The 25,146-nt window shown below is 59.9% G+C and overlaps 4 protein-coding genes and 1 non-coding gene across 6 annotated transcripts; 2 read left to right on the top strand and 3 right to left on the bottom strand.

Moving 5' to 3' along the window:
- Positions 1-164: 164 nt before the first annotated feature.
- LOC139682432 (discoidin, CUB and LCCL domain-containing protein 1-like) lies at positions 165-10,063 on the top strand. Its single transcript, XM_071576768.1, has 15 exons — positions 165-313; positions 3,193-3,414; positions 5,438-5,575; positions 6,021-6,072; positions 6,258-6,330; positions 6,437-6,570; positions 6,709-6,746; positions 6,868-7,062; positions 7,697-7,818; positions 7,901-8,069; positions 8,190-8,282; positions 8,461-8,551; positions 8,687-8,724; positions 8,885-9,001; positions 9,589-10,063. Exons 1-15 carry the CDS (start codon positions 208-210, stop codon positions 9,960-9,962), a joined length of 1,962 nt encoding a protein of 653 aa, XP_071432869.1. The 5' UTR covers positions 165-207; the 3' UTR covers positions 9,963-10,063.
- Positions 10,064-11,650: 1,587 nt separating this feature from the next.
- LOC139682557 (U11 spliceosomal RNA) lies at positions 11,651-11,780 on the bottom strand. The gene has a single exon (XR_011699656.1). It is a non-coding gene; the product is annotated as a U11 spliceosomal RNA (small nuclear RNA).
- A 318-nt stretch (positions 11,781-12,098) lies between these two features.
- Positions 12,099-18,601, top strand: TAF12 (TATA-box binding protein associated factor 12). 2 transcript variants are annotated; one of them, XM_071576905.1, is made up of 7 exons: positions 12,153-12,202; positions 13,266-13,411; positions 14,937-15,188; positions 16,361-16,438; positions 17,080-17,194; positions 17,376-17,464; positions 18,124-18,601. In XM_071576905.1, the coding sequence occupies exons 2-7, from the start codon at positions 13,343-13,345 to the stop codon at positions 18,157-18,159; spliced, it is 639 nt and encodes a 212-aa protein (XP_071433006.1). In that variant the 5' UTR covers positions 12,153-12,202; positions 13,266-13,342; the 3' UTR covers positions 18,160-18,601. The 2 variants fall into 2 exon arrangements, with proteins under 2 accessions (XP_071433007.1, XP_071433006.1); XM_071576906.1 differs by lacking the exon at positions 13,266-13,411 and having other exon boundaries at positions 12,099-12,202.
- Positions 18,602-19,357: 756 nt separating this feature from the next.
- Positions 19,358-22,003, bottom strand: LOC139682499 (ras-related protein Rab-39B-like). Its single transcript, XM_071576904.1, has 2 exons — positions 21,750-22,003; positions 19,358-20,227 (listed from the first exon to the last, which is right to left on the bottom strand). The coding sequence occupies exons 1-2, from the start codon at positions 21,962-21,964 to the stop codon at positions 19,795-19,797; spliced, it is 648 nt and encodes a 215-aa protein (XP_071433005.1). The 5' UTR covers positions 21,965-22,003; the 3' UTR covers positions 19,358-19,794.
- Positions 22,004-23,028: 1,025 nt separating this feature from the next.
- On the bottom strand, positions 23,029-24,507 carry LOC139682430 (ras-related protein Rab-42-like). The gene is made up of 2 exons (XM_071576765.1): positions 24,248-24,507; positions 23,029-23,564 (listed from the first exon to the last, which is right to left on the bottom strand). Exons 1-2 carry the CDS (start codon positions 24,505-24,507, stop codon positions 23,147-23,149), a joined length of 678 nt encoding a protein of 225 aa, XP_071432866.1. The 3' UTR covers positions 23,029-23,146.
- Positions 24,508-25,146: the final 639 nt, after the last annotated feature.

The following is a 25,146-nucleotide window of genomic DNA, read 5'->3' as shown; positions in this document are numbered from 1 at the left end:
TGTCGGCCAATGGGCGCGGCGAGGCGGAGAGAGGGCGGGTACTGTGTGGTGGGCGTGGCGCGGCGGCTGACTGACAGACAGTTGAGCCAATGGTAGCACGGGGCTGGGCGGCGGCAGCCAATGGCAGCGGCGGGGCGGGCGGGGGCGGGGCCGAGCGGCGGCGCGGCGGGGCCGTGGCGGGGCCGGAGCGGCGGCGGCGGGAGGAGGATGCGGGCGGGCGGCGGGGCGGCCTCGGGGGCGCTGGCGCTGGCGCTGCTCCGCCGCTGCCTCCTGCTCGGCCCGCTGGGGCTGCGCCCGGCCGCCGGACAGGACGGTGAGTGCGCCTTGCCGGGGCTCGCAGCGGCACCGCGAGCTCCGTTCCCACCGGCAACTCGCGGGGATTCCACTTCGCTCGCCGGGATGGGGAGCGGGGATGGGTACGGGATGGGGGGAGCGGGAGGAGGGACAGAGGGGCTGCTGTCTGTCCTGATAAGTTCCGGGCTCTTCGCTGTGTCCGGACTGGGATCGGACAGGAATGGACTCCCGGGAACGGGTCCCCGCTGTATCCAGAGCGGACCGTCCGCACCGGGGCAGGGTTCTCTCGGCGTGCTTGCCCCGGTTTTCGTCTGAGACGAGGTCTCTGCCATCCCTCTGTCCTGGCAGCGATCCCGAATGGGGTCCCCTCCATCCCTCTGTCCCGGTACCGGACAGAACGGCGTCCCCTCCATCCTTCTGTCCCGATACCGGTCGGGACGGGGTCTCTTCCATCTCTCTGTCCCGGTACCGGACAGGAAAGGGTCTCCTCCATCCCTCTGTCCCGGTACCGGACAGGACGGGGTCTCCTCCATCCCTCTGTCCCGGTACCGGACAGGACGGGGTCTCCATCCCGCTTCTCCAGTACGAGCTCCCCGCTGCCTCCACCTCCTCCCCCGTATCACGCCGGTCCCGCACCCGCCCGGTCTCCCCCCACTCCCTCTGTCCCTGCCCCCGGTGTCACTTCCCCCGGTGGTCCCGGGGTCGGCTCCATCCCACCCGCCGGGCTTTCCCCGGGAATCCCTAATCCCCGGGTTAAGAGGATCGCTGGAGCTCCCAGTGCGCCGCCGGGAGAGCCGGGCAGTGGCTGCATCCCGGGAATGCTCGGCAGCGTGTTTCTGGGGGGATTTGCCCCCACGGGGTCTTGGACGACCCCGAAGGAATGTTCACCCAAAGCTCATCCCGAAGTTCGTGTTCCCCGGTGCCACTTTGTCCCCAACTCCTCCAAGAGCGAGGAGACAAGGACGGAGCATCCAAAGCATCGTTCCCAGCGACGGGAAACTGAGGCACGGGGCCAGCGGGAATCCCGCTGCGTTCCCCGGGTTTGGGACACATCCAGTTTTGGGACACATCCCGCAGAGGGTTCCCACCGGATCCCAAACCCGCTGGCGGACGCGGCGGAGCTTTCCCGGGGCTGGCAGCGTGACGGAGGCAGGACCGTGCCGGGCTTTTCCCGGAGCATCGCCCTGTTGTGTCTTTCCCGCATCCTGTGAGAAAACAAACAAATCCCTGGCAGGAATGAGCCCAGCGGGGCCCGGCCGTGACTTCGCCCTCGCCCACCGGAAACCCAGTTTCCACATTTTATGGCAATTCAAGTTTTTTGGAGAGGGGAGGGGTGTTCCTGTGGCTGGGGACAAGTTTCCCGTGGCTCTGCCTTGGCTGTTCCCGTCCCTTTGGTAGCATCCTCAGAGCTGAATTCCCGGGAGCGCCTGTAGATCTCGGCTTATCTCTGGCATGGGTTATCTCTGGTACGTCCTCCCGGCACGCGCTGGCCACACGGGATGTTTTTAACAAGGATTTCCTTTCCCGGGGTGGGTTTTTCCCGGGATGGGTCCCCACCAGCTCCTCCACACCCACCAGCGTGGAGATGGAGCTGCGAGGAGCGGGTGGTCCATCCAAGACCCCCAGCTGGGCTCACGTGTTGGGCTGTCCTGGACAAGGGAGAGTTTTCCGTCCAAATCCCAATGGCTTCGACTTTTCTTGCTGGGAACCCCTCCCAAAATGCCCCAAATTTCTCTCCCTTCTGGGAGCCACTGGGGTCCCCAGTGCCCCTCCAGCCCCACCAGCCCTGGAGGGTCTGATCCTTCCCAGCTCTGCTCCATCAGCTGCCAGGGAGAAAAGTGGGGATTTCTCCCAGTCCCACAGGATAAACCCCCCCTTCAGTTTGGCCTCCAGCCCTTCCTGCGGCTGGTTTGGAGGGAGGGGGCTCTGTGGGGGACTGGCATCTTTCACCTCCGGCCCCTCCCCCGTTTTATCCCTTCAGGATTTTCCTTTGCCGGTGCTTTGTGTCGTCTCCCGGCGACAGCGAGGGGAGCCAAGGCTGGGCAAACCCCTGCCCACCATCCCTTTTCTTTCTGGCTGTGCCAGGAGGATGCTTGGCAGGAGCAGCAGCTTTTTGGGGATGGTGGGAGGGGTGGGCACTGTACCCCCACATGTCCCCAGCCCACACAGAAGGGCTAAGTGAGGCTTCCCCTGTTTTCCAACGTCCCAATCCTGCCCAGAAATCCCTCTGGACCTCCACACCAGGCGCTTTCAGCTCGTTTCCAGGATGTTCCCTCGTGCCTGGGGGTGGTGAGCTCAGAGAAAAGCCCCTTTTGTGGTGGGTCTGGCATCGCCTTGGGGAGGAGGCGATGGGGATGCAGCTGCTCAAGGTCATCCTCAAAGTCAAGGCTGCAGCCAGGGGGTCCTGGGGGAGCTGTACAGCCCCATGGATGGGGGTATTTCCTCCTTGGATCCTTTTGTATCCCCCCAAATCAGGATTCTCCTGGTCTGGGGGATGGAGAGGAGCTGAAGGTGCAGGGCTGTGCTGGGTGGCTGTGAGGGAAACTGAGGCAGCTTCATCCCTGGATTCCCTCAGGGATGGAGCCAGAAAACCCTCCCTTTTCTCCCTAAAATGTCTGGGGTTTTGTTACTTGATGAACTAGTTAAAGGCAGTGCTACTTGCCTTTTTCTAATTTGCTAAATGAGATCTACTGCTGAAGGCTTTCCTGAGAATTACTCACTCCTGGTGAACCAGTACTCCCAAGTGCAGGGAAATGGCCAGAAAATCCACCCAAAAAATGATGGTTTGGACTAGAAATAAACATTTGAAGGTGCTGTGGGTGCCTGGGGGGTGTCCCAGGGGCTGCACCAAGGCAGGAACTGAGGCAGGGAGCTGAGCCCTTCACGGTGTTTCCACAGGGAATGGCTGTGGCCACACGCTGCTGGCACCCCACAGTGGCACCCTGAGCTCCAAGAACTACCCTGGCACGTATCCCAACCACACCGTGTGCCGCTGGCGGCTGCGGGCACCCTCGGGCACCTCCCTGCTCCTGGCGTTTGGGGACGTGGACCTGGAGCCCTCGGAGCACTGTGCCCACAGCTCCCTGCTGCTCTCAGACCCCCAGGCTGGCACTGCCTACGGTAAGGGGGCGTCCCAGAGGGGGAAACTGAGGCAGAGCCCACCGAGGGGCTGTGGGTGGGCTGTGGGGGGTGATATCAGTGACTTGGAGAAGGAGAGTTTTGGGAAAATCTGGGGTTTTAGCTGATTTTGTCATGGGGAGGGAGAATATCTGAGGAGGGGGGTACTGAGGGAGGGGGGTATCCAAGGAGGGGGGTATTTGAGGGATGGGGGGTATCCAAGGAGGGGGGTATTTGAGGGATGGGGGGTATCCAAGGAGGGGAGTGTCTGAGGAGGGAGTTATTTCAAGAGGGAAATACTGAGGTTGAGGGTACCCAAGTACAGGGGGTACCCCAAGGTGGGGATATCTGAAGGGTGTGTTATCCAAGGAAGAGGAATATCCAGGAATAGGGGGACCTGAGGAGGGGGGTGTCTAAATACAGGGGGTGTCCCAGGGTGGGGATATTTGAGGAGGGGGGTACACAAGGAGGGGGTTATTCAAGGAGGGGGTATCTGAGGATGGGGGTATGAGGAAGAAGGGGGTACCTGAGGAGGGGGGTATTGCCAGGCTGGAAGAGGGGGGGATGCCCAGTTGGGTCCAGATGTAGCTGCTGATGAATTAATTCCATCAGTCCAGCCACTGCCTAAACGCTTCCAGGATTTTCCCGGAGGGATTTAATGGTCTTGGAGGGATTTGGCAGCACCGGGAGCATGATGAGTGCTGGGGAAAACATCTTGGGGGATGGGGGGAAGCATCACGGGTGGGGAGGGATGAAGGAGCAGCCCTGGGAAGGGGCAGAGGGCATGATAGGGTGGAAAGGAGCCAGTGTGGATCCACAGCTGCTCCCAGGACCGGGAACTCTCCTTGTTCTCCAGGGCTTTCACCCTTTCTGGGCTGGTACCCAGGGGGGTGACAGCACGGGAGGGCCCTGTCCCCATCCCCTCTGCTGTGGTCTCGGGGACACGTTTGTCCCCAAAACCCAGAGACCTCATGGCCCAGGCTGAGATGGAGCAACATGGGAAAAGGGTGACCCCCAGATGATGGTGTTGGGGGGCTGAGGGAGGTGGCTGGGCACCCACAGCCCGTTTGGGTGCCTTCCCCAGGGCTGTGCCAGTGCGTGACACAGAGCTGGGGTCCCTCTCCCACAGCTGGCGCCGGCCCTTGAGGACTCCCAGATGTTTTTCGGGAAGCAGCTGGAGCAGGCGGAGGCTGTGGGCTCCTTCCTGCTGACTCAGCCCCAGTGTCTGGCCCCTGGCCTGACCCTGCCTGGGGACGTGGCAGGGTCCCCGTGGGGGTGGCAGCCTCCAGCCCTGGGGCTCGGCCAGAGGGTCTCAGGGTGTCACTGAGAAGTGCAGGGATGTGGCAGCACCGACCCAGGGCAGTGCTGGCATCTGGCAGTGGGTGGGTGGGGAAATCTGCATGTGTCTCATCTGCATCTCATCTGCATGTCATGCAGAGCCCCCATGACCCTGTGACATCACTGCACACACATGTCCCATGTCCCCTGGGCTCTCAGTTCAACATGACCCAGGTCAGGGTGGGGGAAACAGGCACAGCACGACCCCACAGCAGGAAATGTCACTGTCAGCCCTGTGGGGACACAGCTCCATGTCCCCAGGGCAAGGATGGCATTTGCTCAAAGCGTCTCTGGGCACCCTGAGGTCCCTGTGATGGACCTGACAGAGCAGAGCAATGTGGGGGGCAGGGGCACGATGGCAGTTCAGGGATTGGGGCCACCTCTTGTCCCCAGCTGTGGGATGTCCCTAAGGAACCTGCCTGCCTGCTAAGCCGAAGTTTTAATCAGGGAGATGGAGATTGCAAATTAATGTGGATTAATTGGGGGCGGGATTTAGGAGGCAGCTTGGGCAGCACGGCCCCTGTTTCGGGATCCTGTGGGGTGATGCCATGTGTGCCAGCCCCAGCAGTGGGGGATGTGGTGGCAGGTCCCCATAAGGGCTGGTGGCCATCCCAAGGGACATCTTGGGGTGCCCTCCAGGAGTCTGGTCCAGCCCCAACCCTCTCCACGGCCCCGTCCCTGCCGGCAGGGCCCTACTGCAGGAACTCCGTCCCCTCTGCCCCACTCCTGGTGACAAACTCCAGCTCTGTGACCGTCCTGTTCAACAGCACCAGCCACCGCTCAGGGCGAGGCCTCCTTCTGTCCTATGCCACCTCACAGCACCCAGGTAAGGGGGGGCATCCCCTGGGCATGCACAGACCCCCCTGGGGTGTGTCATGGCCCATGGAGGGGGGCACAGCCAGGGGTGGAGGGAACTCCTTGCTGACCCCAGGGTGGGCTCCCATTGCCGTGAGCTCCCTGAAGACTCATGTTCTCCCTGACTGGGGGCACAACATGGGAGACCCCACAGGCCTCCCAGCCAGCTGGGACATTCCTCCATCACCCTGGACCCCTAGGTCAGGTGGCACCCCAATATCAAACAGAGGTGGCATGGGGCCAATGGCTGCAGGGACTGAGGGGTGACCCCTCCCTGCCCCTCCAGACATGGATATGTGGGGTCAACTCCCAAATGTAGACCAGGATTCGGTTGGGAAAGACGTGGGAATGGGGTTCTCTGGGGCAGAGGTGGGTTGGGTGGGAGTCCCTCACCCTGAGGTGTCTCTGCCTTGCAGACCTGGTCTCCTGCCTGGTTCGAGGCACCCACTACACACAGGAGCACGTCAGGTGAGTGGTCACGGGGGTGAGTGGTCCTGCTTTAGTGTCCCCCACCCTGGCAGTCACCATCAGCCCTGGTTTCATCCCCACCCCTCTCCTGGGACTCTTGGGGTGCAGCTGTGGTGGGATGGGGAACAGAGGGGGAGTGAGGAGGGGCAGAGCGAGCCCTGAGCCCCCCTCACCCTGTGTTTCAGCGTGTACTGCCCCGCGGGCTGCAAGGACATCCATGGTGACATCTGGGGCAACCCAAGCCAGGGCTACCGGGATGTGAGTGTGGGACAGTCCCCAGCCTGTCACCCCCAGCAGCCCCCGGGGGGTGGGCTGGGCCTTGGGGTGCCCCTGGGGGGCTGCTGTGACCCCCTGCTCCCCGCAGACCTCAGTGCTGTGCAAGGCCGCCGTGCACGCCGGGGTGATCGCCGACGAGCTGGGCGGGCAGGTCACGCTGTCCCGGGAGAAGGGCATCACCCTCTACGAGTCAGCCTTTGCCAACGGGCTCCACTCCAAAAGGTGGGTGAGGAGGGGCTGCACCCCACCCCTGGCTGGGGCACCCACCTGTGTTGTCACAAGGAAGTGCCACCCCTCGACTTCAAACACCCCCTGGGTTTGTTCCCTGTTCTGATGCTCCCCCCTCTTCCCTCCCCACAGGGGATCCCTCTCGGAGAAGCGACTTATATTCCACAAAGGTATTTTTGTCCCATTCTCCCTGAAATGAAGGCACGATTTTGGCTGCCAATCCCAGTGCCACCCCTGTGCCATGCCCAGTTGGGTGTCCCAGATTCCCAGCCTGCCATCTCCTGTTCCCAGCCTGTGACGATGTGCTAGAGGTGGCCGCCTTCAACGCCTCGTCCTGCTGGCACGAGGTGGATGTGCTGGGCCAGACCAGGGCCTGGGTGGCCGAACGGGCAGCGCTTGGCACTGCTGGCCACTCCTGGGCAGCCGAACCCGGAGCCGAGGCCGCCTGGCTGGAGCTGGACCTGGGCACCCGCAGGAATGTCACAGGTGAGGGGGACAAAGCTGCCCATGTCCCTGTGCCACACTGACCACTGTCCTCTCTGTGGTGACACAGTGCCAGCCTTACTGATCCCCACAAAACTCCCAGGGTGCACTGAAGCTCCTCATGCCATGGTTTTACTGGGATGCAGAGCAAACCAACCCCCCTGGCTGTCCCCCTTCTGTCCCTTCCTCCCCCCTCATCCACAGCAGTTTCTGGGACGAACAAGTTAATATTATGCTCTTGCATCTGGTGCCAGCGAGCGCCTTTTGTGCTCCAGAGCCTGCCCAGAGCGGGGCTTTGTGCGCCGGCAGCCGGCGAGCACGGCCAGGAAAATGGGCACATTGTCCGGCTGGAGGCTGGAGGAGGGAGGAATGCGGGGCTGGCAGCCGGGGCCGGAGGTTATCGGCTCCTGGGAGCAGAGCAGGGGGGTCCCGTGCTGGAATCTGCCACCCAAACCCCCTCCCTGGGTCAGAGGAACCCCCTCTCCCTCTGCCAGGCGATGTCCTGCCCTCCTAGGCCCTTCCCAGCTGGGGCGTGGGTATCTCAGGGATGGGTTTATTGATTATTATATTATTCCAGCTCTGTCCCAAGCTCTTCCACAGCCCCACACCCCGTGACTGACCCCTCCTGCACCCACAGGCATCATCACAAAGGGCTCCTCTGAGCAGCACGATTACTACGTGACCTTCTACCGGGTCTCCTCCAGCCGCGACGGGAAGAACTGGAAACCCTACAGGGCCAGCGGTGGCCAGGAGGACAAGGTGGGCATGGAGGGGACAGCAGTGGGGCTGAGCCCCCCTGCCCGTGGACGCTCGGCCTTTGGCACCTCTTCGCCCTCTACAGGTCTTTGAGGGAAATGCCGACAGCCACGGGGAGGTTTCCAACTCCTTCATCCCCCCCATCGTCGCCCGCTACGTCCGTGTCACACCCCAGAGGTGGCACCAGCGCATGGCCCTCAAGGTGGCCCTCCTGGGCTGCCCTCTGGCGCGGGTCCGTGCGCCCCGGCCCTACGGTGAGCCCCTCCCAAGGATCTCACACCCCCCACATCCCAAAAATTCTCCCCTGGAACTGCTGCCTTGCTGGGCACACCCGGTGCTGGTCCAATAGCCACAGTCCTTGCTCTGCCCCACAGTGCCCAGTGTCCCCAAGGAGTTCTCTGTCCCCACCAGCCGCCCATCTACTCGCACCCCCATCCCTGGCATCGCCCTGGACCCAGAGAAGGCAGGTGGGTGTCAAGGGGGCTGTCCTTGGGGTGCAGCATCGTTTTGTGGTGCTCCAGGTGTCACTGGGGCTTCATTCCAGTGACAGCATAATGATTTTCCTTCTCTGGTGGCCCTGGGTGGGGTCCTGGCAGAGGGGTGGGACAGGGCACCGGGGGGTCTGACACTGCCCTCCCTCCCCAGACTCCACACTGCTGGTGATGCTGCTCATTGGTGGGTTTGTGCTCCTCTGCTCCATCCTCCTGCTCCTGGTTTTCCTCTGCCACAGGAAGAGGTGGGTCCCATCCTGCCCTCTGCTTTTAGCTGGTATTGAACGTGAGCTGCACCCTCACAGGGTGCGAGGAGGTGGGTGATGGTGGGCACGGGGTGCCTGGGACCCCTCACCCCATCTTTCTTCTCCCCTTGGCAGGAAATCAGCAGCAGAGCTGAACTGTGGGATCACAAAAGGTAAAGGTTCCCAACCCCTCCCCAAAATCGGGGGTCCTGCCATGCCATGGGGTGCAGCTGCTTTGACTGGTGCTGCTGCTGAGCCCGGAGCTGTCCCACTCCTGGGGCACCTGTCCAGGTGACAGCCTGTGACAACCAGGGGTTTCTGCTCCCTGCCCAGAGTACCCCAAGCCGGAGCCGAGCCAGGTGTGCTCCCTGCAGAGCCTGCAGCTCCCCAGCCTGGCCTCCTTCCCCACGGCACCCACACCGGGGGAGCTCAGCCGGAACCATTCCCCAGGTAACAGGGAGATCGGGGCACTGACAGGTCCCTCAGCCCGAGCTGGAGCTGAGTCTCCCCACTACAACCTGGGCTGTCCATTCTACCCCTTCCTGTTCTGGTTCAACCCCTCCTGCATCATGGTCCTGTGCCAAAGGGAGACCCTGGTGGGGCAGATGATTATCATCATCATTATTATTATCATCATTATTATAATTATTGTTGGTATTCTAGATATTATTATTAAACAATAATTATGATAATAAACATAATAAAGAATAACTTAATAACTATAATAAATAACAGTAATAACGATAATAATTATGATAATGAAAACAATGAATATAAATAATAATAATAATGATGCTGATAATAATAATAATAATAGCAGCAGCAGCACCTCAATCCCAGCTGTGGGCACTGGAGGGTGGCCAGGTGGAATCAGGAGCCGTGCTGCGTGCTGTGGCAGCGGGATGTGGGATCCATGGCGTGGGCATCCTGCCCCTGGTTTTGGCACAGCTTTTCCCAGCCCTGGGGGTCCGACTGTGCCCAGTTTTTCAACCCATCCCACCCGTGACGCCCTGACACTGCAGCTCCGCACGTTTCAGAGTATGCCGAGCCAGACCTGGTGCAGGTGAGCCCCAGCAGCCAGACGGGTCCCTCCACCTTCAAGCCGCTGCTGGACGAGGGGTACACGCTGCCGCTGGTCCTGAGCCACTACGACGTGCCGGGCAAACACCACGAGTACGCGGAGCCGCTGCCCCCGGAGCCCGAGTACGCCACACCCTTCGGCGAGCCTGAGCCCCCGGGGACGCGCCGGAGCCCCTGCGGCATCGCGGGGCCCCCCGGCGGCCTCCCGGTGCGGTACCGGACCCCCGCCCTGCGGCCCGGGGAGCGGCCGGCCGGGGCCGAGCGGACTGGCAGCCCCGAGGGGGCCCACGGGGACTGTGACCTCGCACACGTGTATCACGAAGCCTTGTGAGGAGGGGGAGCACGGTACCGGGGGATGGGGGTGTGTGGGGCAGGGAGCTTCCCCGCGGCCCCCGAGAGCTTTTTTTAAGAATAATCCTATTTAAATACATATATTATATATATTTATATAGCTAGATGTATGCATGTGCAGCGCTGGTCCAACCGCTGGGGTGGTACAGCAGCCATCCTGGATCATGTGGCGGTCCGGGATGGCACAGGGATGGTCCTTCTGCTCCCACCGGTCTGGGCTGTGGCTGCGACCATCCTGCCGGGCCGGGCTGTCACAGGTACCGTCCTGCCGGTGCGGGATTATCCCGTACGGCCGGAGCGTCACAGGGACTATCCTGCCTGTCTGTGATCATCCCGCATGGCCAGGGTGTCACAGGGACCGTCCTGCCTGCCTGGGATCATCCCTCATGGGCGGAGTGTCACAGGGACCGTCCTGCCTGTTCGGGATCATCCCTCATGGACGGAGTGTCACAGGGACCATTCATCCCGCATGGCCAGAGTGTCACAGGGACTATCCTGCCTGTCTGGGATCATCCCGCATGGGCGGAGTGTCACAGGGATCATCCATGCCCACATGGCTGGGATGTCATAGGGACTATCCTGCCTGTCTGGGATCACCCGCATGGCCAGGGTGTCACAGGGACTATCCTGCCTGTCTGGGATCATCCCGCATGGCCAGGGTGTCACAAGGACCGTTCTGCCTGTCTGGGATCATCCCTCATGGACGGGGTGTCACAGGGATCATCCATGCCCACATGGCCGGGATGTCATAGGGACTATCCTGCCTGTCTGGGATCATCCCCCATGACCAGGGTGTCACAGGGACCGTCCTGCCTGTTCGGGATCATCCCGCATGGCCAGAGTGTCACAGGGACTATCCTGCCTGTCTGGGATCATCCCTCATGGACGGGGTGTCACAGGGATCATCCATGCCCACATAGCCGGGATGTCATAGGGACTATCCTGCCTGTCTGGGATCATCCCGCATGGCCAGAGTGTCACAGGGACTATCCTGCCTGTCTGGGATCATCCCGCATGGCCGGAGTGCCACAGGGACCATCCATCCCCCATGGCCGGGGTGTCACAGGGATCATCCATCCCGCATGGCCAGGGTGTCACAGGGACTATCCTGCCTGTTCGGGATCATCCCGCATGGCCGGAGTGCCACAGGGACCATTCATCCCGCATGGCCAGGGTGTCACAGGGATCATCCATCCCGCATGGCCGGAGTGCCACAGGGACCATCCATCCCGCATGGCCAGGGTGTCACAGGGATCATCCATCCCGCATGGCCAGAGTGTCACAGGGACTATCCTGCCTGTTCGGGATCATCCCGCATGGCCAGAGTGTCACAGGGACCATCCATCCCGCATGGCCAGGGTGTCACAGCGATCGTCCCGCATCTCCTGCCAGTCCAGGCTGTCCCGCACGTACGGGGTGTCACGGCGATGCTCCCGCCGGTGCGGGTGTCACAGCGACCGCCATCCCTTAATGTCCATCCAGGCTGTCACAGTCACCGCCCCTCACGTGAGGGACTGACCACCGGTATCGCGGGGTCCGCCCCACGCAAAGCACCATCGCAGGACACACCAACCACCACCGGTCCGGGTGGGACTCCCAGAGTGACACCAACACCGGGGAACCCTCCCCCGGCCTCCCTCCCCTCTCTCTGCCCTTGCACAGCCCGCCCGGGGCGCCGGAACTGGCGGTTACCGGCCCTCCCGCTCTCACAAAAATTGTGCTTCCGAAATCTCTTGATGTCGATTCCGCGGGGGCGGCGCGAGGCCCCCCCGTGCCACGCACGGCAGAAGCCCTTTTTAAAGGCTGCGCTGCTCACCGGCCCCCACCGCAAAGCGCTGGAGCACCCCCGCAGTCAGGGCGAGGAGCGCCGCTCACTACCCACGATAAACCCTGTATTTCTATTTTCTCTTCTTTCCCCCACCTATTCTCCCCCTTTTTTCCGCAATTTCTGCTGTGTTTCTCCTGAAAAACGCGCGGTTTCTCCCGCCGTTTATTCCGCGCGCAATATGTAAATCCCGCGGGGCATGCTGGGGAATCCTCCTCCCCCTTTCCCTTCAGGCAACCGCCGCCTTTTGGCGGGAGCGCCTCGGCGCGCGCAGGGCGGGCGCGCTCCCGATTGGCGGCGGCGGTGGCGGCGGCGCGCCCGGAAGCGGAAGTGCCGCCCCGGTGTCGGCGGAGGGAGCGCGGCGGGGCCTCGGAGCGCCCGCGGGTCATGGGGAGGTACGGGGGGTTCACGGAGGGGATTCACGGGGAGGGGTTCACGGGGGGTGCTCACGGAGCCTCCGCGGGAGAACCGCACCGCCCGCTGCGCCCGCAGGTTGCCGGAGGGAGCCCTCGGGAGTGCGCGCCGGCGGGTGGCGGTGGCGGGCACGGTCCGTGACCTTCGCGCTGCCCCCGCGGCGCCCGGCGGGGACGTTCGGCACCGGGAATGGGGTTCGGTCCCATCGCGGCTGTGCCCGTGGGGGTGGTGAGAGCTGAGAGCTGGGGGGGCTCACCTGGAGAAGAGAAGAATCCAGGGAGAACCGAGAGCCCCCTCCAGAGCCTAAAGGGGCTCCAGGAGAGCTGGAGAGGGACTGGGGACAAGGGATGGAGGGACAGGACAGAGGGAATGGCTTCCCACTGCCAGAGGGCAGGGTTCGATGGGATATTGGGAAGGAATTCCTGGCTGTGAGGGTGGGCAGGCCCTGGCACAGGGTGCCAGAGAAGCTGTGGCTGCCCCATCCCTGGGAGTGTCCCAGGCCAGGTTGGAGCATCCAGGGATAGTGGAAGGTGTCCCTGCCCATGGCAGGGGGTGGGACTGGATATTCTTTAACATCCCTTCCAACCCAACCCAGTCTGTGACTCTGTGGCTGTATTTAGATATTCGGTGAAAATCATTATGACTGATGGGAATGGGAGCCCCCTGAGCACTCCAGGGAATGTCCTCTTTGGCATTAACATGGAGTTTAATTACAGCTCTAACCCTGTGCTGTCCCAGAGCTGGAGAAGCCTCAGTAGCCACTGCCCCCAAACCTCCCCCTGCCCTGGAGGGAGCTGCTGCTGTGGGGCCTGGGCTCACCTGCACATCAGCAGGCACCAGAATACTTCATTTCCTGACCAAAAAAAGGGGAATTTTGGCCATATTTTTCTTTAGGATCCTGTGGGATGCTCCTCTGCAGCAGCAACTGTGAGATGTGGCAGAGAAACCCCTGGCCCTGTAGTGAGGACAACGTGTGAAGCTGCTTCCTCTCAGCACCTTGTGTAGGATGGGTGATACCAAAAGAAATATCTGGTGTTCCTGTAGGATTGGGAGTTGTGTGGAAGATGAGGAGGCCAGAGTAGGTCCTGCTGGCTGGTGACTCCCTGGGAAGGCTGTGGGCCATGGCCTCTGCACCCTCTGGGCCCACAGCAGTTGCTGATGTAATTAAAGATCTAGACACTCAGATAGCTGTAAGTAAACGGGCCTGGCATGTGGGATTTGCCCTGGGAACCTGCTCATCCCGTGGGGTTTGTGTCCAGGGATCTTAGTGGCACGTGGTAAGATCCAGGAATGAACCAGCAAACCCACTTTGTGCTGCTCAAGGGCTTCTGCCAAAGGGTTTTCCCCCAGGATTTGGGCGCTCCCTTGCCCTGCATGGTGGGCAGGGATCCTGCTGGGGGGATTTGGGAGGTGAGATCAGCCCCAGCTTAAACCAAGGCTGAAGGTCCCTCCCAGTCTTGTGCTGAGTTCTCTGCCAGGGGGCTCAGGGTGTTGGTGCCGTGGTTTTCCATCATTGATTCAGTTAAAATTGAGCTGGGAACATGCTGAGGGCACTGCAGGAGGGTGTCTGGGGTATCAGCTGTGTCTGCAGGTGCATGAGTGTGCCTTGGAGTGAAGCACTAAAGCAGCTGCTTCTGAGTGTTCCCGTGTGCTTTCTGGTGTGGGTTTAATTAATCCTGACTAACCCAGCCTGCTCTGGGGAGGGGAAATGTCTGTTTGTAGCTCAGGGAGAAGACACTGTGTGTGAACATCTGTAAAGCTGGTTAAATAAAATCTTGTTTCCTTGTCATTTCACCCTGTGCTGCTGCTTCTCACCCACCTCTGTCCCCACCACGAGGAGCTTTGCAGTCAAACCATGCCCTAAACTCTCCTTCCCTGTGACAGGCCCGTCCCTGCTGCCCATGGGGGTGGTGGCAGGGGGAGGTGCAGGGTTTGGGTGGGTTTCCTGTCACAGGGCAGTGAGGACAGAGCAAAACTTCATCCAGCTTGGCATTTGGAGCCTGCCAGCCATGGAATAGAGAGGGTGCCAGTCAGCAACTGAGTAACTTCAGGCACCTGGAGGGTTCTGTGTCACCAGTAACCACAGCCCACTCCTGGGTCACCTCTGAGAGCTCCATAAATCCCAGTTCTGTTTCCTCTGGCTGTTGGTGTAGGAGGAACAGAGGGCAGATGTGGGCACACAAGTGTTCCTCCCCCTCTGAGCACCCAAACTGTGCTCTCAGCACCCAAAATGAACCTGCTGTTCCTGTCCCACGTGGAGGGGTCACTGCAGGCCGGGCTGGGGGTGTGGGGCTGCCAAAAATGAGACCCCCACTCTGTGCAGAGCTCTGAGCCCTGCCTGCTCCTCGGGCCCCTGGAGTGTGGGGCTGAGGGATCCTGTGCTGCTGCTGCAGTGGGAAGGAGCCACATCCTGCAGCTGGATCTGCCCTGTGTGGGCTGTTCCTCAGAGGGGTTTGTGGGAAATGGGCTCAGGAAGGCCCTGAGGGGTGAGTGGGTCAGTGCTGCTGTCACTGCCTGTACTGCTGGGAAACTTCATTTTCCAGACACCAGGGAAGGTTTTCTCTTCTATTTAAACCTCTTCTCCCTTCTTGCTGTGTCCAGAGACTCCTGACCTTCTATAACCTCCAGGACACTGTGGTTTCCTCAGGACAAGGCCCTGTTCACCCCCTGAACTCCCTCTCTGTCTCTAACCCTGGCTCTCCTTTCCTTTTCCAGTTGATTGGTTTCAGTCCCCACAACCCCAAGAAGAAGCAGGACCTGGACAAGCTTTATGATCTCAAATCTAAAGCCCAGCAGATTATGAACCAGTTTGGCCCTTCTACCTTGATCAACCTCTCCAACTTCTCTTCCATCAAGCCAGAGCCAGCCAGCACTCCCCCCCAGAGCTCCATGGCCAACAGCACCACCGTGGCCAAGATGCCAGGAACACCCAGTGGAGGAGGGAGACTCAGCCCTGAGAGCAACCAGGTGATTCCATCCCCAGCTCCAGGACAACAGGGGTGGTGCTCAGCCCTGCCCGTGGCTTCGTTCTCCCTCCTTAAATCACCAGCAAAGACCTGGTGTCTTTTAAAGGATCAGTTCCTGAGGGAGCAGAAGTTTTTGGGGAGTTTTTCCAGATGCTTCCAGGCTGGTGGGATGGATGCTGTGGGTGTAGGAGGTTTTTGGAGTCTCAGGAAAATGTGTATTGGGAGAGGGTGTGATGAGGGGAAATTCTTTTAAAATGGGGTTTAAATGTGGGGGAAAATGAGTGGTGAGGAAGAGGTTGCCCAGGTTCATTTGGGCAAGGGGATGGAGTGACAGGGCAGGGATAGATGGGATATTGGGAAGGAATTGTTCCCTGGGAGGGTGGGCAGGCCCTGGCACAGGGTGCCCAGAGAAGCTGTGGCTGCCCCAGCCCTGGAAGTGTCCAAGGCCAGGCTGGAACAACCTGGGCTCGTGCTCCTTGCCCAGGGCAGGGGGTGGAACTGGATGGGATTTAAGGTCCCTTCCAACCCAAACCATTCCAGGATTGCACCAAACCCCGACACAAACACAGGCACAGCAGTGAGGGAACCAGGAGAGGCAGGAGTTTCCCACCAGTGCCCCGTTCACCCGGCCAGGCTGACAACCTCCATGCACATCTTTTAAGACTCAGCATCCTGTTGTTCAGCCCCGTGTGGTTTCTGCTCCCTGCCACCTTTGGCTGCTGCCCTGGAATAACCCAGCACTCCCCTATCCCTGTTTTCCATGTGAGGCACTAAAGCTGATAAGCACTAGAGCCATGGAAATACTTCCCTCGTGCCCTGAGCAAACTTGAGTCACTGATGTGTTGCTTACACTTGTTATCTGCATCTTAAAACTTGTAGTTTTGCCTTTTCTCCCCTTGCCAGCAGCAGTTTAGTGCCAGTTCAGTGCTGGAGACATTTATCCTGGCTTCTGCATTCCTCTTTCTGCCCAGAGCAACCCCCTGGTGCTCCAAGATGACTCCTTAGCACCTGATATTTCTTATCTCTGCCGTTCCTGAGCTGACAGACTGTGACAACAGCGTCCCTGGGCCCCAGGACACAGGGGAGGAGGTGTTTGTGTTTGTGGCTGTGCTCCCTGGCAGCTGCTTTGCTGGAGCAGGGCAGTAAATCCTTCCCCTTCTCCCACACCCTCAGGTTCTAACCAAGAAGAAATTGCAGGACTTGGTGCGTGAGGTGGATCCCAACGAGCAGCTGGATGAAGATGTGGAGGAGGTGAGTCCCAGCCTATGGCAGGGGCTGCAGAAAGAGCCAGCTGGGGGCCCTTTGAGGGTGTGTTCTCCTGCAGCCATCCCTGTCTTTCTGCATCCCAGTGCCAAAGAGGCTTTGTAGCAAAAACTCCTGAAATGCAGATTTGGGTACTACAAAAAAAGATGTAAAGTTGTTACAGAGTGTCCAAAGGAGGGACATGAAGATGGTGAAGGGTCAGGGGCAGTGGCTGAGGGCACTTGGCTTGTCCAGCTGAGGGCAGAGCAGGCTGAGGGCAGAGCTCAGCGGGGGCTGCAGCTCCTCCCAAGGGGCAGCTCCAATTTCTGATCCAGGGAATGGCTGGAGCTGTGTCAGGGCAGGGGCAGGTTGGATCTCAGGGAAAGGTTCTTCCCCCAGAGGCTGGTGGGCACTGACCAGGCTCCCCAGGGCAGTGGGCACGGCCCCAAGGCTGCCAGAGCTGCAGGAGGGTTTGGACAGAGACAGGGTGGGATTATTGAGGTGTCTGTGGATGATTCTTGGACATTCATGGACAGGACATTCCAACTCAGGACATTCCATGACTCCAAACACCAACCTCTGAGGGCTCATTTTCATCCTTCCCACATACTTTGAGCTGACCAGGCTGGTTGTTCCCCCTGTCCCCCCAGATGCTGCTGCAGATTGCTGATGATTTCATCGAGAGCGTGGTCACCGCCGCCTGCCAGCTCGCGCGGCACCGCAAGTCCAACACCCTCGAGGTCAAAGATGTCCAGTTGCACCTCGGTGAGTGGGTCTTACCTACTTTTTCCCCTCAGCTGAGACCCAGGGGTGCTCCCTGAAGTCAGGGCATGGCTGTGGTGTTGGGATGGAGGGCTGTGAGTGAAAGCATCGCTGCCTGTGGCAGGGGATTGGAAATGGATGAGCTTGAAGGTCCCTTCCAACCCAAAGCCTTCTGTGATTCCAGAGCGCCAGTGGAACATGTGGATCCCGGGCTTTGGTTCGGAAGAAATCAGGCCCTACAAAAAAGCCTGCACTACAGAGGCTCACAAACAGGTAAATGAGCCCTCACAGCACTGGGAATCATGTGGCTGATAAGGGCAGGGGGTTCGTGGGTTCCTGGCACGGTGAAGTTGTGGCGTCTTTCAAGTGGTTTGGGCTTGAAATGACTTCCAGGGCCTCCTGGCCTGTTTGTGCAGAGAGGGGTGAGGTTGCTGTGGCTCCTCTGTGGTGTTGGCTGTGCCCTGAGAGCACACTCTGAGGGGCAGCCCAGCTTGGGAGGGTTAAAACCAGCTGGGAGCTGCACACACAACAGCTGCTCCTTGCAGATTGTCTCTGTCTTTGTGCAGAGGGACTGAAAACACCCTTTAAACTGAATTAGTCCAACGCTTTTGAAGTGCACAGTCAGAGCCAGGAAGGAGCTGCCCTGCAGAGCTGGGGCATTCCTGGGTGATGCTGCAGCTCCCACAGGGCAGAGCGGGGGGGCCTTGAGGGGTGGGGTTTGATCCCCCTGCCCTGGGGTGCCCAGTGGAGCAGCACAGACACTTCTCTCTCCTGTGGCTCCATCCTGGGACCCCATTAGGATTCAACCAGACCTGACAGACCTGTGCGGGAGCAGGTCAGGCAGCGTTGGGAGCAGCAGGGATGCCTCACTTTGTGCAGTCACCTGCTCTGAGCTGCTCATCTTCCCACACTTTCCCCCTCCCTTGTTGCAGAGGATGGCACTGATCCGCAAAACCACCAAGAAATAGCCCCTGGGCAGAGCCGGGCGCCGCCGCCAGCGCAGTTTGGGATATTTGCCTCTCCACTGAAGCCTCCACGATGTCACCCGTGGGATGTTTTATTTAATGCTTTCCAGAGAAGCATCTATTTTTTATTAATGGTGCAGCAATATCTTGACTTGACGAGGAGATCTGCCAAAAAACACTCTGTGCCCCTTCCCTCGTTCCTCCTCGGAGCGCGACGTGTCTCGAGCAGAGACTTTTCTTTGTGACTTGAAAGTGGTTTCTCGTACAGGTGATTGATTACCCAAGGGACAGAGCGTTTGGTCGTGTGTGGGACAGTATTAGAAGCATCTGTAGAGGTTTTTGTTTCCTCCTTCCTGCCCCCTTCCTGCTCCAGTACTTTGTAATGTCAGTGTTTATATAAATACTTGCGTTTGTTTTACATGAATAAAGAAATTATTAAGCTGGTTCTCTCCTTGCCTGGGAAAAGGACAGTCCTCCTGCCCAGGGAAGCCGTCAGGGCTGTGGGTGAAGTGATTCCAGAACCAGCTCAGGCTCCCTCCTCTCTTGTGTCACTGGGATGAGGAGCCCAGGGAGCTCCACAGACCCAAACAGCCTCTGGGAACCATCTGGTGGGTGCTCATCTCTGAGTGACCAGGGTGGGCACTGACAGGAATCTGAGGTGGGATCCAGGATGGGGGAGGAGCCCTGGATCCTCTCTGGGGGGTGAGGACACCCTTGTAGAAAGGGTTTTTTGGGCAAATCATACTATATGAAGGTTAATGTAAAAGGAAAAATGGGCACTGCTAATTCCTCAGAGGGGACTCAAATAGGCAGGCCCTGAGCCACAGTGGCAGATCCATTATCTGAGCTACATAATAGATTTGTCACTTCTAATTCCATTTGGGAAGAGTTAAAGAATTTAGGGCTTTATGACTTGGGACCCTGAGGTGAGCTCAGCTGGTTAGAGCGTGGTGCTGAGAACACCAAGGTTGTGGGTTCAAACCCATTCACTTAAGAGTTAGACTCGATCCTTGTGGTCCATTCCAAGAATATTCTGCATGGAATATCCCAAGTGTAATATCCATTGCCTGCCTGACTCAGTACAGGGGAGGGAGAAGGAATGGGGTGACACCACGTCCTGAAGTCCTACCTGGGGATTTCACCCTTGCCAAGGGCAGCCTTGGAGCTGCTGCTTCCTAAGGAAAACACAGGCAGGCAGACGGACAACCAGGGGTGTTTAATGCTCCTTTCTGCTCCATCTCCACCTCCCACTGATGTGGGATCACTGTGTGATGACCAAACCTGCACAGCCCAACAGTAACAAAAAATTCCCCAGCAGTCAGGGAGCACTGAGGGCTTCCTGCAGCTGAAGGGACAGAACACGTTTGCCACTGGAATGTGCAGAGGAGGAGCGTGTCCAGGGTCCTTGGAGTGCTCATTTCATTTTACCACTGCTTTATTTTCCTGTCCTTTTAACACTCATTTTACCACTCCATTATTTTCATGTCCTCTTCAAAACTGCTACAATAACCCTGGATCTCAGATACTGAGCCTTAAAAACTTAATTACTCTTCCTGTTAATCGCAGCAATCCTGCCAAGCCTGGATGTGCAGCAGTGGGCACATCCCAGCGTGTCCCTGCCCTGCAGTGCCCCCAGCTCTAGCAGGAGCACCTCTTCCTCTTCTCCTCCTTCTCTGGCTCCCTGTCCCGGGGTGGCACAGGGAGGGGGACGCTGCTCTTCACCCCGTTCCACGCCCCGGTGGCCGCCAAGCGCCCGGTGAGCAGCGCCTGGTAAATGGCCACCGTCAGCATCTGGAATGCCAGTGCCACGTTGGAGGCGTCCTTGGCCGAGGTCTCCACGTACTGAGCGCCCAGGGACGCTGCCAACCTCTCGGCCTCCCTGCGGCCCACCCGGCGCTGCCCGCCCAGGTCGCTCTTGTGCCCCACCAGCAGGAAGACGAGGCGGGAGGGCCGCACCGTGTCCGTCACCTCGCGGTGCCAGCGCCGAACGCTCTCGAAGGACGCGCGGTTGGTGAGGTCGAAGAGCAGCATCCCCCCGGCGGAGTTGCGGTAGTAGGAGCGAGTCACAGACCTGGGAGGGCCGAAAAACAAAGGGGGTGAGCAGCCCCCCAGGGTGCCCTGTGCCACCTGCCCTGCCAGCTGAGCAGCCCTGGCCATGAGCTGCGTGTTCATAGAATCATAGAATGGATTGGGTTGGAAAAGACCTCTGACCTCTGAGATCATCAAGTCCAACCCTTGGTCCAACTCCAGTCCCTTTACCAGATCATGGCACTCAGTGCCACGGCCAAGCTCAGCTGAAAAACCTCCAGGGATGGGGAATCCACCCCCTCTCTGGGCAGCCCATTCCAATGCCTGAGCACTCTCTGCAAAGAATTTTTTTCTCATCTCCAATTTCCCCTGGCAGAGCTTGAGCCCATCGTGCCCCCTTGTCCTATTGCTGAGTGCCTGGGAGAAGAGACCAACCCCCACCTGGCCAGAACTTCCCTTCAGGCAGTTCCAGACAGTGCTGAGGTCACCTCTGAGCCTCCTCCAGGCTGAACACCCCCAGCTCCCTCAGCCTCTCCACACAGCACTTGTGCTCCAGTCCCTTCTCCAGCCTCGTTGCTCTTCTCTGGACTGTGTTGCTGAACTTATTTTGTTTCCTCTCAAAAGGAAAAAAAAAGCCCAACCCCAAATCTTTCTCATTAGCTGCATGGTCTCAGTGGAGCTCCTTGGCTCTATGCAGGACTAAAGACTAAATTAAGTGCAGTTGACAGCCCCTTCTGCCAAAACTGAGGAACTTTTCGTACTCTTGCATTTATTCTTATGTTTTTTCTCAAGGCTGAGTTCAAGCACACGCAGCTGTAGATTTTCCAATACTATCAGAAAAGTTTCCCTCTGTTTTCTTGCCCTCCATCTGCTTTGCCTTCCACTTCAGAGTCATTCTCACCAAATATCCAAAGAAAATTGCTCAAAGCACCAAGAGAGGGCAGAGAATTGAACCTTTTGCTATGTCAGTCAGTGCTCCAGGAGCAGCTCTGTCCCTGCTCGGCCACCAAAGCTCGTCTGTGCCCTGCAGCCACAGTGCCCGAGGGCTCCTGTGCCCTGCAGCCCTGTCCCCAGGGCTTCCCCAACCCTGCTGCCATGGTCCTGGAGCTCTGCTGTCCCTTCGACCACAGTCCTGGAGCTCTGCTATCCTTGCAGCCACAGTCCTGGAGCTCTCCCATCCCTGCAGCCACATCTCCCCAGTTCCCCTGTCCCCAGCAGCCACCCAGCTGGCAGCTCCACAGTGAGGTGTGAGGGCTCCTGGCAGCTCAACTGGAAACCACTTTGGGAAACACTTTGCCCAGCTCCCATTGGACTCCCAGCTTCTTCCCCATTCCCTTTGCAGCTGTGGGACAGAGGGGTCTTGGAGGGGTCTTGCTCCAGCTTCCCCTTAGAGCTGGAGCAAGTGCTCCTTTCCCTTGGCTTTGGCTGGTTCTTCATACATGGGGCTCCCCCATGAAAGACACCAGTGGGAACACCACCCTGTCCAGGACCTCCCCAGGGCTGGGATCACAAATCCAAGGATGGGACACCCATCTCCCCCACCCCTCCACACCACATGGACCCACCTGAACCTCTCCTGCCCGGCCGTGTCCCAGAACTGCAGCTTCACCCTCAGCCCCGGCTCCAGCTCCACAAACTGGACGTAGAAATCCACCCCCACTGTCTGGTTGACGGCGTCCAGGAAGGTGCCCTCGGTGTAGCGCCGCAGCAGGGACGATTTGCCCACCGTGGAGTCCCCCAGCATGATCACCCGGAACTGGTACTGCCACCGCGGCTCCATCGGTGCCTCCGCCGGTGCCGGGCCCGCCAACCCCGCCCGGGCGCGAGTCTGGGCAGGCAGGGAGCTCCTCCACCCACCCAGGAGGCGTTCCCAGAGCTGGGCTGGGGTGCTGGGTGGCCCTTTGGAGTCCCTTTGCTCCCTTTATTTTGGCTCCATCCAGCTGGATGTGGTTCCTGGTCCCATTTTCCCAGGGATGGCCCCTTTGCTCCCTTTATTTTGACTCCATCCACCTGGATATGGTTCCTGGTCCCATTTTCCCAGGGGTGGCCCCTTTGGAGTCCCTTTGCTCCCTTTATTTTAGCTCCATCCACCTGGATATGGTTCCTGGTCCCATTTTCCCAGGGATGGCCCCTTTGGAGCCCCTTTGCTCCCTCTGTTTTGGCTCCATCCACCTGGATGTGGCTCCTGGTCCCATTTTCCCAGGGATAGCCCCTTTGCTCCCTTTATTTTAGCTCCATCCAGCTGGATGTGGCTCCTGGTCCCATTTTCCCAGGGATGGCCCCTTTGGAGCCCCTTCACTCACTGTATTTTGGCTCTATCCAGGTGGAAGCACTCAGGGGATTCCTGGTCCCATTTCCCCAGGGACAGGAGGCCCCAAAAAGTGACCCACACACAGGACAGGGGGTCTGTAACTCCCCAGCAACCCTCTCTCCCAAGCAGAGCATCTCCCCTGCCACCTGCTGAGTGCTGTGTCCCCACCTGATGTCCAGCGCTTGGCACATCTTTTATTTAGTGTAGAAAAAAACCTTCAAGTTTATTAAAAACTCCTCCAGCAGAGCATCACTTTTTCAGTCCCAAATTGAGATGAAATAAACCCAAACCTGGGTGGCGATGCAGCCCTGGGCTTCACCCAGGGGCTGAGGGTGCTGGGCACAGACACACATCCCCACGGGGCGGGGAGAGTCCTGGGTGGAGTGTCCCAGATGGAGGGTCTTGGATGGAGGGTCCCAGGTGGAGAGTCCCAGGTGGAGGGTCTTGGATGGAGGGTCCCAGATGGAGGGTCCCAGGTGGAGGGACCCAGGTGGAGGGTCCCAGGTGGACAGTCTTGGATGGAGGGTCCCGGATGGAGGGTCCCAGATGGAGGGTCCCAGGTGGACAGTCTTGGATGGAGGGTCCCAGATGGAGGGTCCCAGATGGACAATCCTGTATGGAGTGTCCCAGCTGGAGATCCCCCCATCCTCATCAGCACTGGCAGCGCTGCTGGTGCTCCCCCCGTGCCGGGCGCTGGTGGTGGCTCCGGCTGGGGATGAGCCTGATGCCGTCACAGCCCCGGTGTGGGGTGAGGACCCCCCGGCTCAGCTCCCGCTGGATGCCCCCAGCCAGCATCTGGAAGGCCAACTCCACGTTGATGTTGCTGCGTGCCGAGGTCTCCACGAAGGCCATGCCCAGGCTGGCGGCGAGGTGTGCCGCCTCCTCGGCCGACACGGCGCGCTCGGCCTCCAGGTCGCACTTGTGTCCCACCAGGACAAAGGCGGGAGGGTGCCCGTCCCCCGCGGCCTCGCGGTGCCACTCGGGGATGCGCTCGAAGGACGCGCGGTTGGTGAGGTCGAACACCAGCAGCACCCCGGCCGCGCTCCGGTAGAAGGACCTGGTGATGGATCTGGGCACAACCAGGAGGGGAATTTCGAGGGGATCTGGGAAGCCCCCGTGTTGGCGTCCCTGGGATGGGGCTGGGGGTGGTTTTGGGTGCCAGCTGGGGCTTGAGGAGTGGGAAAGGGAGACCTGCATGAGCTGTTTAGACCCCCTTTTTCTGTTCAGCATCGCCCTCCCCACACTGGGGGCTTCAGAGGAGACCTGTGTGGTTTTGCAGGGGCTCTGGGGTCCCTCTGTGCCCCCCAACAGCCCAGCAGGAATGGGGCAGCACCTCCAGGTCAAGCACTGGACAAAACCAGGACATTGCCAGACCAACCCTGGGGCCCCCAAAGTCTCCAAGGGATGGAATGGGGAGATCATGGAATCCCTGGGCCAGCCAGCACTGGCTTTTCAGCCCTTTGTGCCCCATTTGAGGCTCTTCCACACCCCCAGGAGCTCCTGATGCAATCAGGAAGGAAACCCTCCAGCCCACCAGCAGCCCAGGACTAGCGCCCGGCCCGGCTCCCTTGGCTGCCCCCCAAAAACCAGCTCAGCACAAGGTCTCGCTGTCCCCAAAAGCATCACTAACCCAGGGAGCCCTCGCTGCCTGTCCCTGCAGCCCCCGGGCAGTCCCACCCACCCGGGGCGGAGGGGACGCCTCGGCTGGGTCTGGGGTCCCTCGCGGGGGTTGTGTAGCCGTGCCCAGCTCACCTGAAGCGCTCCTGGCCCGCCGTGTCCCAGAGCTGCAGCTTGGCCGTGCTCGCGGGCGGCAGCGACACGGTCCGGCTGTAGAACTCGACGCCCACGGTGGGGCCGGGCGTGGTCGCCCCGCCGGGACCCCCGCCCGGCCCCTCGGCGAAGCAGCGCAGCAGCGAGGACTTGCCCACGGCCGCGTCCCCCAGCACGATGATGCGGAACTGGAAGTGCCCCTCGGAGCCGGGGTCCTGCGCGGGGTCTGTCACTGTCCCCATCACCGGCTGGAGCCCGACCCGCCGCGCTGGCCGGGACAGGGACAGGTCCCCACCCTTGTCCCCACCCCAGCGGGGGACAGGGACGGCTCTGGCCCCGCAGGAACCCGCGCAAACAAACAGTGCCCGGGAGGAGGGAGAAGCTTCTCCGATCTCATCCTCCGGCCCTCGGGGCGTTGCTTGGCGTTGTCACAAGACTGGCTTTGGTGACAAAGGGACAGCCAGGTTATCAGCGCACAGACACGCTGGTGACCCCCGGAAAGCCAAGATCCTGGGAGGGTTTGGCTCCATAGGGAAGGGGCTCTGGAGTTCCTGCAGGGAAAAGGGGTCAGAGGCACCGCCTCCCTGTTCCCGGACAAAGGTGCTCTTGGCAAACATCCCGGTCACGCCGGGGGACTTTGTCACGTCCCAGCCCTGCAGGGACAGGGAATGACCACCCAGCTCCAACTCTCAAGCTGTTGTTTCCTCACAACACCCCTGCTGGTTCTCAAACAGGCAACTGGGATCACCAAAGCTCCATCCAAGGGTGGTGGGAAGTGTAAAATCGCAGGAGCTGCTCCAGGACACCCTCAGGGTGGGCGCAGCAGCAGGGACAGGAACTGGTGAGCTCCACTGGAAAGGGACACTCAGATCCCCTGGCAT

The sequence above is a fragment of the Pithys albifrons genome, chromosome 24 (assembly GCF_047495875.1).
Source record: "Pithys albifrons albifrons isolate INPA30051 chromosome 24, PitAlb_v1, whole genome shotgun sequence".
NCBI classification, from domain to species: domain Eukaryota; kingdom Metazoa; phylum Chordata; class Aves; order Passeriformes; family Thamnophilidae; genus Pithys; species Pithys albifrons.
This window is presented reverse-complemented; position numbering and strand designations above follow the sequence as displayed.